General features: G+C 39.6%; 1 protein-coding gene across 1 annotated transcript in view; it reads left to right on the top strand.

The window, feature by feature from the left end:
* The window catches only part of LOC141004497 (coagulation factor XIII B chain-like), a 40,847-nt gene extending 25,510 nt beyond the window's left edge, over nt 1-15,337 (top strand). Inside the window, exons 5-10 of the mRNA XM_073476010.1 lie at nt 7,533-7,715; nt 10,231-10,425; nt 10,508-10,687; nt 12,432-12,614; nt 13,448-13,633; nt 15,059-15,337. Of these exons, the coding sequence (XP_073332111.1) occupies nt 7,533-7,715; nt 10,231-10,425; nt 10,508-10,687; nt 12,432-12,614; nt 13,448-13,633; nt 15,059-15,066 (935 nt within the window). The 3' untranslated portion in view covers nt 15,067-15,337. The remainder of the gene's footprint in view (nt 1-7,532; nt 7,716-10,230; nt 10,426-10,507; nt 10,688-12,431; nt 12,615-13,447; nt 13,634-15,058) is intronic.
* The last annotated feature ends 4,276 nt before the right edge of the window (nt 15,338-19,613 follow it).

Raw genomic sequence — 19,613 nt, 5'->3', positions numbered from 1 at the left:
CCGGACAGCGGCATGTAACGACAGCAGCATGCCCCGACAGCAGCATGTAACGACAGCAGCATGTAACGACGGCAGCATGCCGCGACAGCAGCACGCCCCGACGTGCGTGGACTGCGAGGGCCCGTTCATCGCTGCTTGCAGCTTTAATTATTATTATTTTCCTTTGTCCGTAATGATCGCATTTTTCACTGCCTGAACATACCCCAAAAGTCACCAAACTTGGAATATAGATCAGACCTGGCGAAAAATTTTATAATCTGTTGTCGTTCAGAATTTTCACCACTAGGTGGCGCTACAATCAAGGAAAGTGTGTTTTGGTTAATAACTCCCATATACTTTGTCGCACATTCAAAAACCTTATATCCACGCGTTCTGTGAATTCTGCTGAATCTCCTGATAGAGGCCACGCCCATTTGCGCTGGCGTTTTTTTTCGCTAGCTCGCGAAATGTCGCAAACCTACTTTTTCGAACTCCTCCCAGGCAATTTCACCAATTTGCACAAAACTTTGCACACAGCATCTGTGGACCCTTTGGACAAAAAGTTATTAAAAGAATTTTGATATGCCAAAGAATACTCAAGTTATTAAATAACAACTTCCTGTGGATTCGAGTCAAAACAGGAAGTGTTGCATATCTCCACATTGGTGTGTCCAAATGATGTGAATCTCAGGATACTACTTCCCCATGAGCCTCTAAGGCTCTGTGCAAAATCTTGGCCCATGACCACTAGGTGGCGCTATTTAAATTGAAGTATTTTATATCTCGACATTGGTTGGTCGGATTAACACAAAACTTGGTACACTCATTGCCAATGGCCTCCTGAGGACAGCTGATGAAGGTGTTACCGATCTCACAATAGGTGGCGCTCTGGTGGCAGTTTCATTTCATAAGTGGCACTGTGCCCACACCATAACACTTATGGATATGAAACTGATTGGGGTGGTATAGACTGGCATCTGTAACTCACACACCAAAAACCACCAGCAGGTGGCGCTATTATCAACACAAAACCGTTTTTGGCTATCAGTTAAGACATGCGCGCACAATAACGGGGCAATGGGTCCGGGTAAGGAGCACGCCCCGACAGCAGCACGCCCCGACCCGCGTGGACTGCGAGGGCCCGTTCATCGCTGCTTGCAGCTTTAATTAGGGCCCGAGCAGTGAAACTGCGAGGACCCTATTGTAATTGTAATGATTATTATTATTTTTTTTCTTCTGCCAAAATGATCGCATTTTTCACTGCCTGAACATACCCCAAAACTCATCAAACTTGGAATATATGTCACACCTGGTGAAAAATTTTATAATCTGTTGTCGTTGTGAATTTTCACCACTAGGTGGCGCTATAATCAAGGAAAGTGTGTTTTGGCTAATAACTCCCACATACTTTGGCCCACATTCAAAAACCTTATATCCACGCGTTCAGTGAATCTTGCTGAATCTCCTGATATAGGCCACGCCCATTTCCGCCTACCGTTTTTTTTCGCTAGCTCGCAAAATGTCGAAAACCTACTTTTTCGAACTCCTCCCAGGCAATTTCATCGATTTGCACGAAACTTTGCACACAGCATCTGTGGACCCTCCTGACAAAAAGTTATTAAAAGAATTTTGATATTCCAAAGAATACTCAAGTTATTAAATAACAACTTCCTGTGGAATCGGGTCACAACAGGAAGTGTTGCATATCTCCACATTGGTGTGTCCAAATGACGTGAAACTCAGGATCCTACTTCCCCATGAGCCCCTAAGGCTCTGTGCAAAATCTTGGCCCATGACCACTAGGTGGCGCTATTTAAATTGAAGTATTTTATATCTTGACATCGGTTGGTCGGATTAACACAAAACTTGGTACACTGATTGCCAATGCCCTCCTGAGGATAGCTGAGAAAGGGGTTACCGATCTGACACTAGGTGGCGCTCTGGTGGCAGTTTCTTTTTATATTTGGCACTGTGCCCACACCATAACACTTATGGATAAGAAATTCATAGGGGTGGTATAGACTGGCCCCTGTAACTCACACACCAAAAATAACCAGCAGGTGGCGCTATTATCAAGAAAAAACGTTTTTTGCTAATTACTCCCACATAATATGGTGCACATTGTTAAACATTATATCTACGTGTTTCCCTGAATACTGCCGAACAGTGTGATGTAGGCCACGCCCACGTTCACACTGAATTTCCATTTGCAAATTCGCCAAATGTTGCAAACCTACTTTTTCGAACTCCTCCCAGGCAATTTTTCCAATTTGCACCAAACTTTGCACGCAGCATCTGTGGACCCTCCTGACAAAAAGTTATTAAAAGAAATGTGCTAGTCCACAGAACGCCCAAAATATAAAACAACTATTTCCTGCGCATTGTGGTCAAACAGACATTCTTGTGTATCTTGATGAAATACAGTCCGATCAACACAAAACTTTTGGCAATTGTGTTCCATGGCACGATGAGCATTTCTCCAAAATTTCGTGCAAATCGACCAATAGGTGGCGCTTTTATTGCTAAATGACGAAATGACAGCTTCACTGCCTTCACTTTCATTTCCTCAATGGAAGTTGTTGCAAGTACAAGCCCCGACAGCAGCATGTCACGACGGCAGCATGTAACGACGGCAGCATGCCGCGACGGCAGCACGCCCCGACCCGCGTGGACTGCGAGGGCCCGTTCATCGCTGCTTGCAGCTTTAATTCTTCTTTGTTATTTGTTTTTCTTTGTCCAAAATGATTGCATTTTTCACTGCCTGAACATACCCCAAAACTCATCAAACTTGGAATATAGATCAGACCTGGCGAAAAATTTTATAATCTGTTGTCGTTGTGAATTTTCACCAGTAGGTGGCGCTATAATCAAGGAAAGTGTGTTTTGGCTAATAACTCCCACAAACTTGGTCGCACATTCAAAAAACTTATATGCACGCGTTCAGGGAATCTTGTTGAATCTCCTGAAATAGGCCACGCCCATTTCCGCCTAGCGTTTTTTTTCGCTAGCTCGCGAAATGTCGAAAACCTACTTTTTCGAACTCCTCCCGGGCAATGTCACCGATTTTCACCAAACTTTGCACACACCATCTGTGGAGTCCCCTGACAAAAAGTTATTAAAAGAATTTTGATACGCCAAAGAATACTCAAGTTATTAAATAACAACTTCCTGTGGATTCGGGTCACAACAGGAAGTGTTGCATATCTCCACATTGGTGTGTCCAAATGACGTGAAACTCAGGATAATACTTCCCCATGAGCCCCTAAGGCTCTGTGCAAAATCTTGGCCCATGACTACTAGGTGGCGCTATTTAAATTGAAGTATTTTATATCTCCACATCGGTTGGTCAGATTGACGCCAAACTTGGTATACTCATTGCCACTGCCCTTCTGAGGATAGCTGACAAAGCTGTTACCGATCTGACACTAGGTGGCGCTCTGGCGGCAGTTTCATTTTATAATTTGGCACTGTGCCCACACCATAACACTTATGGACATGAAACTGATTGGGGTGGTACAGACTGGCATCTGTAACTCACACACCAAAAACCACCAGCAGGTGGCGCTATTATCAACACAAAACCGTTTTTGGCTATCAGTTAAGACATGCGCGCACAATAACAGGGCAATGGGTCCGGGTAAGGAGCACGCCCCGACAGCAGCACGCCCCGACCCGCGTGGACTGCGAGGGCCCGTTCATCGCTGCTTGCAGCTTTAATTAGGGCCCGAGCAGTGAAACTGCGAGGACCCTATTGTAATTGTAATGATTATTATTATTTTTTTTCTTCTGCCAAAATGATCGCATTTTTCACTGCCTGAACATACCCCAAAACTCATCAAACTTGGAATATATGTCACACCTGGTGAAAAATTTTATAATCTGTTGTCGTTGTGAATTTTCACCACTAGGTGGCGCTATAATCAAGGAAAGTGTGTTTTGGCTAATAACTCCCACATACTTTGGCCCACATTCAAAAACCTTATATCCACGCGTTCAGTGAATCTTGCTGAATCTCCTGATATAGGCCACGCCCATTTCCGCCTACCGTTTTTTTTCGCTAGCTCGCAAAATGTCGAAAACCTACTTTTTCGAACTCCTCCCAGGCAATTTCATCGATTTGCACGAAACTTTGCACACAGCATCTGTGGACCCTCCTGACAAAAAGTTATTAAAAGAATTTTGATATTCCAAAGAATACTCAAGTTATTAAATAACAACTTCCTGTGGAATCGGGTCACAACAGGAAGTGTTGCATATCTCCACATTGGTGTGTCCAAATGACGTGAAACTCAGGATCCTACTTCCCCATGAGCCCCTAAGGCTCTGTGCAAAATCTTGGCCCATGACCACTAGGTGGCGCTATTTAAATTGAAGTATTTTATATCTTGACATCGGTTGGTCGGATTAACACAAAACTTGGTACACTGATTGCCAATGCCCTCCTGAGGATAGCTGAGAAAGGGGTTACCGATCTGACACTAGGTGGCGCTCTGGTGGCAGTTTCTTTTTATATTTGGCACTGTGCCCACACCATAACACTTATGGATAAGAAATTCATAGGGGTGGTATAGACTGGCCCCTGTAACTCACACACCAAAAATAACCAGCAGGTGGCGCTATTATCAAGAAAAAACGTTTTTTGCTAATTACTCCCACATAATATGGTGCACATTGTTAAACATTATATCTACGTGTTTCCCTGAATACTGCCGAACAGTGTGATGTAGGCCACGCCCACGTTCACACTGAATTTCCATTTGCAAATTCGCCAAATGTTGCAAACCTACTTTTTCGAACTCCTCCCAGGCAATTTTTCCAATTTGCACCAAACTTTGCACGCAGCATCTGTGGACCCTCCTGACAAAAAGTTATTAAAAGAAATGTGCTAGTCCACAGAACGCCCAAAATATAAAACAACTATTTCCTGCGCATTGTGGTCAAACAGACATTCTTGTGTATCTTGATGAAATACAGTCCGATCAACACAAAACTTTTGGCAATTGTGTTCCATGGCACGATGAGCATTTCTCCAAAATTTCGTGCAAATCGACCAATAGGTGGCGCTTTTATTGCTAAATGACGAAATGACAGCTTCACTGCCTTCACTTTCATTTCCTCAATGGAAGTTGTTGCAAGTACAAGCCCCGACAGCAGCATGTCACGACGGCAGCATGTAACGACGGCAGCATGCCGCGACGGCAGCACGCCCCGACCCGCGTGGACTGCGAGGGCCCGTTCATCGCTGCTTGCAGCTTTAATTATTATTATTTTTCGGCCAAAATGATCGCATTTTTCACTGCCTGAACATACCCCAAAAGTCACCAAACTTGGAATATAGATCAAACCTGGCGAAAAATTTTATAATCTGTTGTCGTTGTGGATTTTCACCGCTAGGTGGCGCTGTAATAAGGAAAGTGCGTTTTGGCTAATAACTCCCACATACTTTGTCGCACATTCAAAAACGTTGTATCCACGCGTTCAGTGAATTGCGCTGAATCTCCTGATATAGGCCACGCCCATTTCCGCCTACCGTTTTTATGCTAGCTCGCGAAATGTCGAAAACCTACTTTTTCGAACTCCTCACAGGCAATTTCACCAATTTGCACCAAACTTTGCACACATCATCTGTGGACCCTCCTGACAAAAAGTTATTAAAAGAATTTTGATATTCCAAAAAATACTCAAGTTATTAAATAACAACTTCCTGCAGATTTCGTTCCAAACAGGAAGTGTTGCATATCTCCACATTGGTTTGTCCAAATGACGTCAAACTCAGGATCCTACTTCCTCATGATGCTCTAAGGCTCTGTGCTAAATTTTGGCCGATGACCACTAGGTGGCGCTCTTTAAATTGAAGTATTTAATATCTCGACATCGGTTGGTCGGATTAACACAAAACTTGGTACACTCATTGCCAATGGCCTCCTGAGGACAGGTGACAAAGGGGTTACCGATATGACACTAGGTGGCGCTCTGGTGGCAGTTTCATTTTAGATTTGCCACTGTGCCCACACCATAACACTTATGGATATGAAATTCATAGGGATGGTATAGACCGGCCCCTGTAACTCACACACCAAAAATGACCAGTAGGTGGCGCTATTATCAAGAAAAAACGTTTTTTGCTAATTACTCCCACATAATATGGTGCACATTGTTAAACCTTATATCTACGTGTTCCCTGAATACAGCCGAACAGTGTGATGTAGGCCACGCCCACGTTCGCACTGAATTTCCATTTGCAAATTCGCCAAATGTCGCAAACCTACTTTTTCGAACTCCTCCCAGGCAGTTTTTCCAATTTGCACCAAACTTTGCACGCAGCATCTTTGGACCCTCCTGACAAAAAGTTATTAAAAGAAATGTGCTAGTCCACAGAACGGCCAAAATATAAAACAACAATTTCCTGCGCATTGTGGTCAAACAGACATTCTTGTGTATCTTGATGAAATACAGTCCGATGAACACAAAACTTTTGGCAATTGTGTTCCATGGCATGATGAGCATTTCTACAAAATTTCGTGCAAATCGACCAATAGGTGGCGCTTTGATTGCTAAATGACGAAATGACAGCTTCACTGCCTTCACTTTCATTTCCTCAATGGAAGTTGTTGCAAGTACAAGCCCCGACAGCAGCATGTCACAACAGCAGCATGTAACGACGGCAGCATGTAACGACGGCAGCATGCCGCGACCCGCGTGGACTGCGAGGGCCCGTTCATCGCTGCTTGCAGCTTTAATTATTATTTCATTTTGTGAAATTGGTTGAGGAGATTTTTGTCCTGTTAGGATCAAAATGTTTTTGACCAAAAAGTCCCAGGAACTTCATTTCCATTATATACAGCCACTGAAAAAGAGTTCCAGTTTGTTAAATGTGAGGAGTTGCTGATTTTGTCCTCATTTCTGACAGTAAACGTAGAATCTTTGGGTTTTGGACTGTTGGTTGGACAAAAGAAGCTGAAGACTCTAGGAAACTGCAATGAGCATTTTTCATAATTTTTTTTACATTTTACAGTCCAAAATATTAATCAATTAATTAATCAATCATGAAACTAATCTGCAAATGAATAGATAATGACAATAACTGTCTGCGGTTGTGTTGCAGCAGTTCTCAGCAGAAAACAACCTGTAGACAGTCGTATGGACATCATGCCAGCATTTTACTACAGTTTTAATGTCTGTATGTGTAGAATATGTCACAGACATGAAGAGAATACACACAACAGGTGAGGGACAGTGTTTTCCTCTTTTTCTGTCTCTCCCTCCCTTCTTCTCTTTCCCCCCTCTGGCTGATAATAGAACTGATAAGGCCCCTTGAATGAGAATCGTGGCCATCCTTAAACATTTTAAAAAGCAATAGTTTGACATTTCAAAATTGATGTCAAGCTGCTCAGGTCCAAGCTAACACAACGAGCCACATCCATCCATCATCATGACACACAGAGGGAAATGTCACTCTGTGTTAATGTCTTTGTTACTTCTCTGCTTATAGGTCAATACATGTTAGTCTTTTGGTTATCTAATTTATTTATTCATCATGTTTTTCCTTCCAGCTCAACAGTGCCCAGTGATTCGTGTCGATGATAATGTCCAGGTGAATGGGGACCCAGAAGAAGCAACCTATGGCAATGTAGTTCGCTTTAGCTGCAAATCTAACACTGAAATCCTGCTCGGGCCAACGGAGATCTATTGTGATGAAAGTGGATTATGGAGTGGCGAAGCTCCAAAATGCAAAGGTAAAGCAAGCTTTATAAACAGAAGGAAAACAATGAAGCACAGGAATGTCTTCCTTTCAGAAAAGAAAGGATGATAAAAACAGCAAAGGGAAAGAAACCAATACAGACATGCATAAAACACCATATCAACTACAGTGTAATCACCCAGCAACTAATGAGTAACCCCATAAACAACTACTGACCACCTAGTAGCCACCATGTAACAACATAACAGTCAACAGAATTCAGTCAAGTAAACCCCAGGTTTCCCCGAGTTAAAAACTGTTTTCACACCACAGCCTGTTGAACTGTAATCCTGCTAAAACAAACAAACCAACAAACAAATGGACAGGGGCAAAAACAAAACCACCTCCTTGGTGGAAGCAATGACATAAATTTCCATTTGTACATAACAGAATTTTTTTTAAGATAAACATATATCAGAAAAAAAATATGCAGAAAAAGTGGAACTAAAAGGAAAAGCTGGTTCTAACAAACAATTCCACCTGTTTTCTGAGTTTTCTGGTATAAAAGCATAACTTTGATTTTGCTACGATTTGCTGTGATGCAAACTCAACACTCTGTTTTACACTTTAAAATGTTAATAGTGGTCCAGGAGGGATAATCGCTTTTTTAGGCATTCTTGGCTTAACTTCAACAGCAGAGATGTGACAGGAAATGATAGAGATGACATGCATCAAACGTCCCCAGCTCAAGCCGGGGACGTTGCCAACACAATGTTCAGCGTCTTAAATACAGTCAGATTTTCAGCAGGTTAAGTTCAATTACTCAGAATAAATCAATATGTTAGTGAATCAGAACAGTCGTTTGTTTTCAGGAATTCATTTTATAAAAGTGAAATGTTTGTAAATGGGAAATGTCATGTCATTCATGACTTTTACTTCTGTATTTAATCCTATACTACTCCATAATATTTGTCTTCCAATGGACACATGTTGTAATTCTGTTCATGCTCGCTTGTTTTTTTCAACAGCGATAAAATGCAGGGTTTCCTCTACATGTAATTGATTGTGGCGCACCGCCACGGCAAAATAAAAGCCACCACACCTTCAGAATGGGGTTTTTTTACCTTGTTTTTATGTTGTTTTATGTTTATGTTAATGTAAATTATTCTATGAAATGTGAATTTTGGCACAAAACATGGTGTTTTTCATGAAATGTGACGCTACGCTGCAAATACCCTTATTTTGAAAAACCAACACCGGAGTCACCACCTGCCTGTCTGGCTGCGGCACGTGAAAGACAAAGAGAGTAGAGACGACAGTCCGACGTGGAGGGAGAGAAAAGGGTGAAAGAAAGGTACCTAAGCTAGGTTATATTTGATATAGTTTTGTTCAAACCCGTGAAAATGACCCTAATGTTATAGATGGATTAGGCTACAGAAAAAACCCTGAGTCGGGATAAATGTGTTATTGATTGGTTGATACAGGATACGCATTATTTCTATCATTATTTCAGAGAGATTCTTATTTTTATTTTATTTTTGTACCATTGACACTTGTTAAAGAGAGATTACTTTAGGCCTAATAAAGCATGTTGAGTCTTTGGTTATACAGTAGAGAGAGATATTATTTTGTTGTAGATTATTTTTTAACTGTAAAACTTAATTTTCTATTGATAGAGGAAACCTGTTACGTTTCAGATGTACGTTTTGAACAGCACGACATAATGTTAGCTTAGGTAATGCCCAGGTAATTTTCTGCCATGACTCTTTTGTGGTTACATTTTCAGATGAGTATATTAAACTATTTTCAAAAGAAGAGAAAGGTTCCAGAGGAAGAGAGTCAGGTAACATAAGGAGAGGCTCAAAGTTCTTGATTTATTATCGTGATGTTATTCCCTCAAGTCAATAGAAATGATAATGATGTGTACCGTGAATTCTATGCAGGAAGAGATGTTTATTTGACTGTATTCAGTATAGACTAGTTTAGTTATTTAACTTTGAAATATATCTTTAATTTGTTGTTGTTGTGTTTGTTGTTTTGGCCTAGTGATACTGCAAGATCCTATTTTCAATTATTATTTTCAATTCATGTACCGGAAACCCTATAGTAAATAATGGATTTAGAAAAATATTCAGTTTGAAATAGTCATAATTTCACATTTCAAAATTCATGTTGTCGTCGTCGTTGTCACCCCCCCTCTTCCACCGGGGCAGACCTCCCCCACGGTTTAAAAAATTCTGGAGGAAACCCTGAAATGCAATGCACCCGAAATTGAAAATGGTATTGTGCATGGAAATATCCGTGAGTACAACGAACATGAAGTCCTGCATTTTGAGTGCAAACCCAAATATAAACGCACTGAAGACAGACCTTCAAAATGCACAAAAATCGGAATAAGAGCAGAGTAGAGCCCAACACCTATGGGTGAACGTAAGCACGAACTGAGTAACCCAATTAATTGGTTATATCACACTGCTTCTGAAAATAAGTGCTGGATGGCTGACATAGTACTACTTTGTGTCTTGGTACAACAAACTGACAGATTGTGTTTAATTTCCCAACAAATGCAGCCTTAAAATGTAGACTGACACTGCCGCCACTTGAAGGAACCAGCTATGAACCTGCTTTCAGAAATGTGTTTACACCTGATGAACAAGTTACAGTCACTTGTGGAGAGAAGTACTGGATTTCTAACCCTCGGGACACCTCAGCAGTGACTACATGCACTGCCACTGGAGACTGGACTGTCAGACCTGTATGCAAAGGTAAAAAACTACATGAGCTTTAGTGCTGCTGATGATTATTAATCTTATGTCAATTGACTTAAAATGCAAAGTTTCATTCCAGAGGTTACATGCAGAAATCAACGCGAGCGAAATGTGAATTATTGGGATGTCTACTGGGGGCAACGAATAACACTTGGTGATACTGCAAGATATAGGTGTAGGTCAGGCTACAAGAGCACAGATGGCACCAACCTGGCCACATGCACCAGAGATGGGTGGAGACCAAATCCACTTTGTCAAGGTATTGTGAATTTAACCTTGTGATTATGACATTAATATTATTTTATTTTATTATTTAATTTTATGACATTGGGTGAGGAGATTTTTGTCCTGTTAGGATCAAAATGTTTTTTACCAAAAAGCCACTGAAAAAGAAGCAGCATCAGGGAGTGAACTTATCAAGCATCGTACAGCTGTTTATTCAAGTTCATCACAGACCTGATCCTTGTCCCAGGAGTAATTGAAGGCCCAGACACTGTCAGGGGAGAGTTTGATGTCCTGAATGTCTCTGACTTGTTGAACTACGACTGAAGAGCAGTCATTCACACAGTTAGCAGTTACTGGGAGCCAGCAGTGTAAATATTGCAACGATGAGAAAGAAAGTTAAAAGTCAGCTTCTAACATCTAATCTTTACCACCAAATTACCACAAAGTAGTCAGCTGATCATTACTGTTTTGTACACAGCTGTGTCACGACTCTAGCCTTTCAGGTCTGCATTTCTAACCTGTAATTCTACCACTACTACCAGCCTGTTGCTTACAAGTTCATACTCTCCTCACGGCCAACGAATGTGAAACAAATGTGTATGGTGGTATATAAATCAGGGCTCCAGACAATCTTTTTCTACTGGGAGCACAGTAATTTAGGGGCGCACACCGTAAATCAACATGCAAAGAATATATTGACATTTCCTCTCATTTTTACTGTATTACTGATAAATACTTTGATAATGAATGCAGAAATTACAATGTCTTGTTTTTAAATTCTGTCACATTTTATTGTGATCTTTTGAAGAAGCAACGTAAGAGAAATAAGGTATACAGACAGTACCATTACTGTCATTACAGTTCAATATTAACGAACATACATTCAGAGTCATAAATGCAAAGCTATGTTCAGAAATTTAAAAAGTATGTGCTCAGTAAACTTCCTATCCTTTCACAGTACACAGACCACAACTTAACAAATACTTTAAATGTATGTAAACATTTGGGGCACTGGTCAATAACTTTAATGCCACTACAGAACAAGTAGGCCTAAACAGGGGTAAAAGAGGGTAGTTCTACCTTGGCAATGGAAAAAGGCCGTGTTAAACTTAAATATTAATTTGGCCTCCTCAGCACACTGACTAACAGCCTCTTGGCTTCTAAATGCAACTGACAGTGGAGTTGCATTTCCATTGGAGTACAGGTCAAGGCATATTTTATGCCTTAGACTAGCACTGTGTTTATTTAATGTGTTATGTTTTAACTGTGTAGTGCCGGCATTACCTGCACACCTCCATACTTTCCATTCATTGTCTATGTAAGCAGCCGTGCAATGCATTCTTTCAAGAGACAGGGTGTTGTGTTTCCTGCTCCTCATTTGCATAAAGTTGAATTCTGGCTACTTTTGCAAATCAGAGGTGTCCGGTGTGACACGCCGTCTCTGGAGTCCACAGGAAAACTATATAAACTAAGTACTGTGGAGTTAAAATTAGGACACATTCAGAAACTGGGAGCCAGCAGTGTGAATATTGCAAAATTTGATTTAACTATGTAGCCCACTCACCCACGGTAGAAGCACAAATATCAAGGAAAATTGACCAAATGAAGACAATCTGAGCGGGCTTAACACTTCACTTCTGAAACGCTCCTGGTAGGATATGAACCCAGAACAACAGAATAGAATAGGACAGAATAAAACAGGGTCGCACACACCAGGTAACAGAGACATGCCCTGTGGGATCAAGGTGTAATACTGTACATGTTTTTGTCTCTTGCAGATATTGCCTACTGCAATTCACCACCAAGAGTTGAGAACGCATTTCTTTTCACTGCATATAAGAATAAATACTTGTCTGACTCTGAAGTGACTTATCAGTGCCATGATGGCTACACAATGGATGGAGAAAACACACTTCGATGCAGAGAGGGGGAATGGGAGAAGAAGAATATTAATTGCACAAGTATGTACATCAAAAGCATCTCACAACAGATACAGTTCCAGGATAACTATAGTGTGATTGGAGTCTGTGTGTTTTAATAGCTAAAAATATGTGGTATATAAATATATAAGGTGACAGTAAATTTTAAACTGCATTATTAGGTTAATTACATGTTTACAACTATAACTATCTTAGTTAAGCATGTTAGCATGCGAACATTTGTGTTCATGCCAATCTATCAGATAGCCATAGATATGTGACATCAAACTTGATGAAAACATAAAATTCAAATTTTCAAATTGAAAAGTAATCTATCGATAAATAAAAAAATTGACAAATTATTGAGAATTATTATATTATGACAGAGCCTTTCCATTTTAATTGGTGCAGCTTTTCCAGCCTTTACGGTACTGGTCAGGCAGGCCCCAGGAAACTTACCGACAAATTGCACGCGTTGCAGGGAAGTTACATTAAAACCTGGACACAGTGTTGCAAGCAGAGCCCCATTCATTCCTATGAAAGACTTCCTGGCTATAAAATGACCTTAACTCCCAGTTAAGTGCACGGCTAACTTGAAAAGAGATAAAATTATTTAATCTTGTCTTCCAGACTTTTCAAATTTTATTGGACCGAATGACTCATTATGATTTTTCGCGAGGTTGTGATGCTCAAAACGCTGAATCCACCATTTTAAAGCTGCTTCTTTCATAAAGGTCTTTTTGGGCCCCAGTGCATCACATGACATTGTAATTACACATTTTGAAAGTAAAAAATGTGTAATTACATCCCACCCCCCTCCCTCCAGAGCCACTCCTCAAAATACTAATACTGTACATGTTTCTGTGTCTTTGCAGCTATTGCCAGATACTGTCATCGCCCTCCTAGAATTGAGAATGCATTTGTCGTGACTTCATACCAGGAAAAATACTTGTTTGACTCTGAAGTAACTTATCAATGCCATGATGACTACACAATGGTTGGAGAAAACACGCTTCGATGCAGAGAGGGTGGATGGGAGAAGAAGAATATTAAGTGCACAAGTAAGTACATCAAAACGCATCTCAACCATTTTTTAGGAAACATTTTACACGTGAATTCAATAATCCTAGAACTTTAAAATATTTGTTGTATGTCAGAGGTTTAGGAATGGATAAATCAGCGTCTTGAGATCATCAGCATGTAAATTACATGTAACACTTTTGGTAATTCCTACTTTCTACTCTTAAGGTGATAAATAAATGGTTTAATCGCTTAGTCAAAGAGAAAAGGGGGCAAGAGCCAATCCTGTCTGGTTCTTTAAAAAAACTTTCCTGCATTTCTTTAATGTTATATTTTCTTTTTCCTTTTCACCATTTTTCAGATTCACATTTTCCATGACTTATGCAGCTGAATTAGCAGAATATATCATTGTGATGCGGCCAAACTTTTAAATTATTTCACAATTTATTGTTATCTCTGCTTATAAGTGTCATTCAATTTTGTTCATTTTAATAACCTGCATTTAATTACAGATTCACATTTTTTAATGCCCAAGTTTAGTGCTCATACTGTCGTGTCTCGACTTCTTCTTCTTTGTTTGTTCGAAAAGGTTTTTTCAGAGTTTCAAAAAGACACCAATTAAAAAGGAAATAATCTCCAGGAGTCCTCAAAAGCTGAGTGCAGTTGAGCTTTTATTGCCGGCAGTAAGAGCTGAGATCATACACAGACAATGTCCATGAACAACTGATCTGATCTAATACATTTGATATCTTCCCTTTAAGCCTAAAAACTGGGCATGGCCTTTTGGTCTCAACCAATCATTACTCTTCCTCACTTCTGCTGACACGGGTATTTTTCCCTGGAAAGTCCCGAGCTTTCCAATGCACCTGCCCATGCCCTGCCGTTCCTGACACCAATAGCTATACACCATTAGCTCTGATCACTCTTTATCACTCAATCAACTTTTCTTACAAATAGCACCTTTAAACTGTTATTCCACTGTATAGACAATCAATATAGATTATATTCATCATAAAGTTTTTGAATAAGTATTTCTATAGAAAGTAAGTATAAGAAATCCCTAAACAGGGAAAGAACTTCCTAAATTAAGACCAACTTAAAAGCAACTATATGTTTGAACTATAATAGTATCATACGTAACACTAAATCTTGTGTATTTATCAAGTCGTAGGTTAATATTTAGCATTTTATTGCTCTTCACTCTACAAACAACAAATATACAGTAGGTAATATTATCCTTCAGGGAAAAACATGAGTTGTCCTAAATAGGTGGTACAAATATGCCTTTACAATAAACTCTGTGAACTTTTTTGTCCTTTTAGCAACCAAGCTAAGTTGACAGAGCTTCATTTTAGCCAATTTTTTCCTGAATAATTTACAATCATGAAAATAAAGTTACATTTTTCGGCTTGTTCTTGGTCAGTCCTGCCATTGACAAAATGTTCTTTGTCTTTTGTCTCTTGCAGAACCCTGAGTTGTAAATGCAGATGACATTAGACAACACAATATTATTTTAAAATCTAGAGCCAGTAACTGAGTTGAGATTTGCCAGAGGAATACTGCCAGTACAGTGGTGATGCATCAGAGGGGTAACAGCAGTGTCATTCTCCTGCCTACTTGCCAATGGGAGTTTTTGTCAACTGAAATATAAAGAGCAAAGAGGTAATGTAATTTTAGTACAGTTACACATCTCAACTTTAATGTTGTCAACTGTGAACATTTTTAATAAAAACAAATATGACAAATATGGTCTCTCAGTCTGTTTTCTGCCTCCACATACAGTATAACCCTGTTTTACCAGATGAGTTAAATTCAGCATTTCTCTTTTAAGCACAAACTAAATAGATGTATTATTACTATGTTTATTATTATTATTATGTTTGAAAAATCACTTTATTTAAATTCATGGAGTTTAACTAATACTGCAGAAATACTTTGTCAATTTGTTTTTAATGAAATTCATAATTGCCCATATAAAGGATTATGTTCATATACTTTGCATTAAACAGCCTCTTTTCTGCAAAGTTTGTGTTTCGTAACAGCTTCCAGTGTTTGGTGTGTGGTTATGATCTTAGTTCACAGTTGAGGACCCAGACACAGAACACAGTGTACGGTATAATGAACCAAAGTTTTGTTTACTTGAACACAGGGAGACACGCAGGACAAGGGAGCCAATGCAGATGAACTAACAATAGGGGAACACATGTGGGAGCAAGTTGTTTCCTATTTTATTGCTCAGACTGTTTAAACAACACTATGACAGCTGTTTCCAGTATTTGAGTGATAAGGAAGAGCAAAGGAAACAATACAATTGTGGAGCCATTTTTGTAATGTGTTCATTAGTATGTATATGGTGTGGTGTGTGTGTGTATGTTCACTGGCTGTAATTCCCTCTTTACACAGTGAGTGGTATGTGGAGTATGGGAAAAGGTACAAGTTGGTGAGGCAGTAATTACAGAGCAGGTGGGTTGTTTACCAGAGAAGAACACAGTTTTTGGATGTTTCATGCCATGCAGTCATTTGGTTGTTTCGCGCAAGTCAAACTGATATAAGTGCATGTGGACACCGTGTACACTGGGTGGACCTGATGGTGTACAAATAAATACACTCAAGTATGGCTCTGGAGATTTGCAAATGTGAATTTTTTAAGAGACACACATGGGCGATGTGTCAACCAGGCAAGTACCGGTATAACAGCCCCTCAGTGGCCTGTAGGTTTTTTGTTTTGTCAAGTAAAGCCATTATAACAATGTCTATAGAATCTATGACTTTGGCAAAGGTTTCTTAACATCAACACAATGTTTATTTTTGTCCGCCATGTTTCAGCATCATATGACATCAACTCTGCAACTAGTGTTCCAAAATTGCATGGTAGTGAATGGAGAGAGACAAATATTTTTTTGATCCCACTGGAATTGTGACATGAATCACACATATGATGTTTGTCAATTTAAAAGACAATTTTCCAAGTCATGAAAGTCACAGCTTGTGGTAATTAAACTAAAATATCATATAGTTTTGTGTAAAACCGATCAGTGAACTACATCATCTCACTCAACATGTATCACCAATGCCAACATGGCCGCCAACTCAGCACAGAAAAGTAATGTTTTAGTCACTAAAAAAGATATAGAATAGAATAGAATAGAATATAGAATATCACAATTAAACTGGTCATATTGACAACTGCAGTTATGTGCAGTTTGTGTTTTTTGAGCTGCTAAAGTACATGACCAGTTCTACAATGTTTAAGTTACAGGTTTTGGTTATCTGTCTCTCTTCATTCACCACCATACACACCATAATTTTTTCTGAAATTAGGTCCAATGGGGCAAACCAGAAAGGCCATGATTTCGGCTCTCTATGAAACACAGGTGAACAGGAAAAATTCAGGAAAGGGACAATGACAAGGAGTGTAGAGCAAAACATGCCACAGGAAGAGAGTATTTCAACATGAAACGGGAAAAAGAAACAAAGTCTCAAAAACTAAATAACATAACTAGAATGACAGCATTGGGCCCAAAGCTACCAATGGCACCCTAAAATGGTTAGGAACATTTTCTTTAACTTTGTGCTTTTTAATAATGTTTTTCTAAAAATCCATGGGCTGAAATGTCATCACAGTGCTTCATCTGTTATGAGTGTCTCTGGGCCCCCCTTCAGTCCCACTACATTGAACTATTCCATCTTACGGCGCATGTGCAGAAATGACTCAGGAAGACCGTAACAAAACAAACTTGGCACGATGTACAAGCGAAAATTAAGCGAAGTTACCCCAACAAGGCAGAAAGACTGATGAAACCCTCATGCAACTGGTAAAAAAGAAAAAAAATACTCTACTAAAAATACTATATATTAATTTAATTTTCAACTTTCCCTGGGTTGTTTTGTAACAATCCTGATAATAACTACCAAATGTCATTAATTTACAGGATTTTAACCTTACAAGCTCTACTTGCTGGACTTTTTGTTGTACACCTTGCTGACCTGGCCTAAGAGAAAAGAGTTCCATCATCTCTGCAGAAATTATAATAATTACAGAAAACTGAACAAGGATGGAGAACTAAATGTGTTTGTAGGACATTAAAGTTACATCTGAATGTGTTTATGGGGCATAACAATGTTAGCGATTCTCTTAAAGACAACACAGGACTGTTGCTATGTAAAAAAAAAAAAAAAAAGCTTATGTGATGGGTGGCAAGCAATTATTTATAGGGATTGTTAGGTGCATTCTGTTTCCCACATTCTACTGTGGCCAGCTGACAGCCAGATCGTGAATTGACAAGCAAAGTCTATTTTCTTAAAAAATGTCTAATATAACTAATATGCAATAGTCTCAAGCAGTAGGCTAACATGTGACTGCTAGGACCAGTACTTGAAGCATTTTCCTGGTGCAGCTAAAGAAATGATGCCATTTCTTTTTGTATTGTATCCCTGCTAAGAAGCACATTCTTGCACATAAAGCAAACCAACTTGATATGTAAGAAGGACACATGTATATATGAAATGTATCCATCAAAGAGACATACTACATGAATAACAGTGGTCTGATCCATGTTGCTATCAGCATCAAGTTACACTCACCTGTCAGAGAGAGAGAAACTGCAGAAATAGTGGAAACATCAGGGCATAGTTCTGTCAGAACTGACGCTTCAAGGCTGGAAGTTGATGCTTCCCTCTCATAACTATAGGACACAGAAATAGGCAACATCAGCACATTTGTAAAACATCCAGTTCAAAGTCTATATGAATGAACGTCACACAAATACCACCTAATGACATCTGCTTACAAATACAATGCAAACTATATTCACAGATATATGTAATCTTCCCAGGACCTCTGAACGGTGGACTTGGCCTTTCACACGTGTAGCACACAAGAAGTAGTCCGCCTCTCACATACAGCTCGTCTGGCTAATGTCCAAACAGCCCAGGGTAGCAGTGAATGTGAACACTGCTATATAGATCAGATCCACAGTACGTGTAAATGTTAGCCTGCGTGTAAACAGTGACGTTATATGTAAATATGTCTCAAACAGCAGCAGTCCATCATAGCTAGCTAGCTAACGTCAGCTACAAACTGCTAACGTTAGTGTTGGGTGAATACATACAACAGCGACATAAGGAGCTAACGTTAGTTACGTTAACTACATAATGCACAGTAATAATACATTTCCCCAACAAAACAAACCAGCTCATTACCTGTCCAGCAGAGACACAGCTACCATGGAGTCCTTCCTCAGGTCTTCGACTGCTTCAGTTGTCGCCATCGCTGAAAAGCCACTCCAATGTTGACTCTCGTTTAACTTCTTTTTCGGTAGCCTTCTCGACTTCAGCCTTTCTTTTCTTTCTTTGTTCAGCAGTGTAGGCTGCTGTAGGTACCGCTGGTGATGAGAAGTGTGGCTGTAGTTTCTCTGCCATTCTTGTCGTATACAGTCCGCCTCAGTAGCTCCAGCAGTGTGTTTAATGACCCCGGTCACGCGTAATGAGGGATGGGCGGAGTCAGCACAGGGTGATCAGGTAAGGGCAGACTGATTGACAGGTAGTCTGTCCATACAAAATCTTCGGGCGCTAAAATTGATTGGATGAAGTTATTACAGCCCTGTTGCTGCCAGACATTATGGATTTTTTTCATTTTTTTTATTTTGATTGCTGTCTGGATGTTAAGACATTTTATATGATAAAAAATACTTTTGAACAGAATTACCTACCCCAGCTTTAATGGCTCATAATATGTAAAACATTTTTAGCTGTCTGTCTGTAATATACACAGTGTATTACAGACACATTATATGAGCTGAGGTTGAAATTTAAAAGAAAAATAAATGACAAACACCTTTGCCAAAATGTATGCTATATGTATTAATATAGCCAAAATGATCCAAAAATTAAATTTAAAAAAACATAAAATGTATTAACACTTGCACGTCAACTTTCCAGTGTCAGTAAAACAGCCTGTTTCCATCTTTGTGACTATGCAGTTTTCAGCTAATCCGAGAGGGATTTTATCCTTCAGTTTAT

This window comes from Pagrus major, chromosome 11 (genome assembly GCF_040436345.1).
Source record: "Pagrus major chromosome 11, Pma_NU_1.0".
NCBI classification, from domain to species: Eukaryota; Metazoa; Chordata; class Actinopteri; order Spariformes; family Sparidae; genus Pagrus; species Pagrus major.
This window is presented reverse-complemented; position numbering and strand designations above follow the sequence as displayed.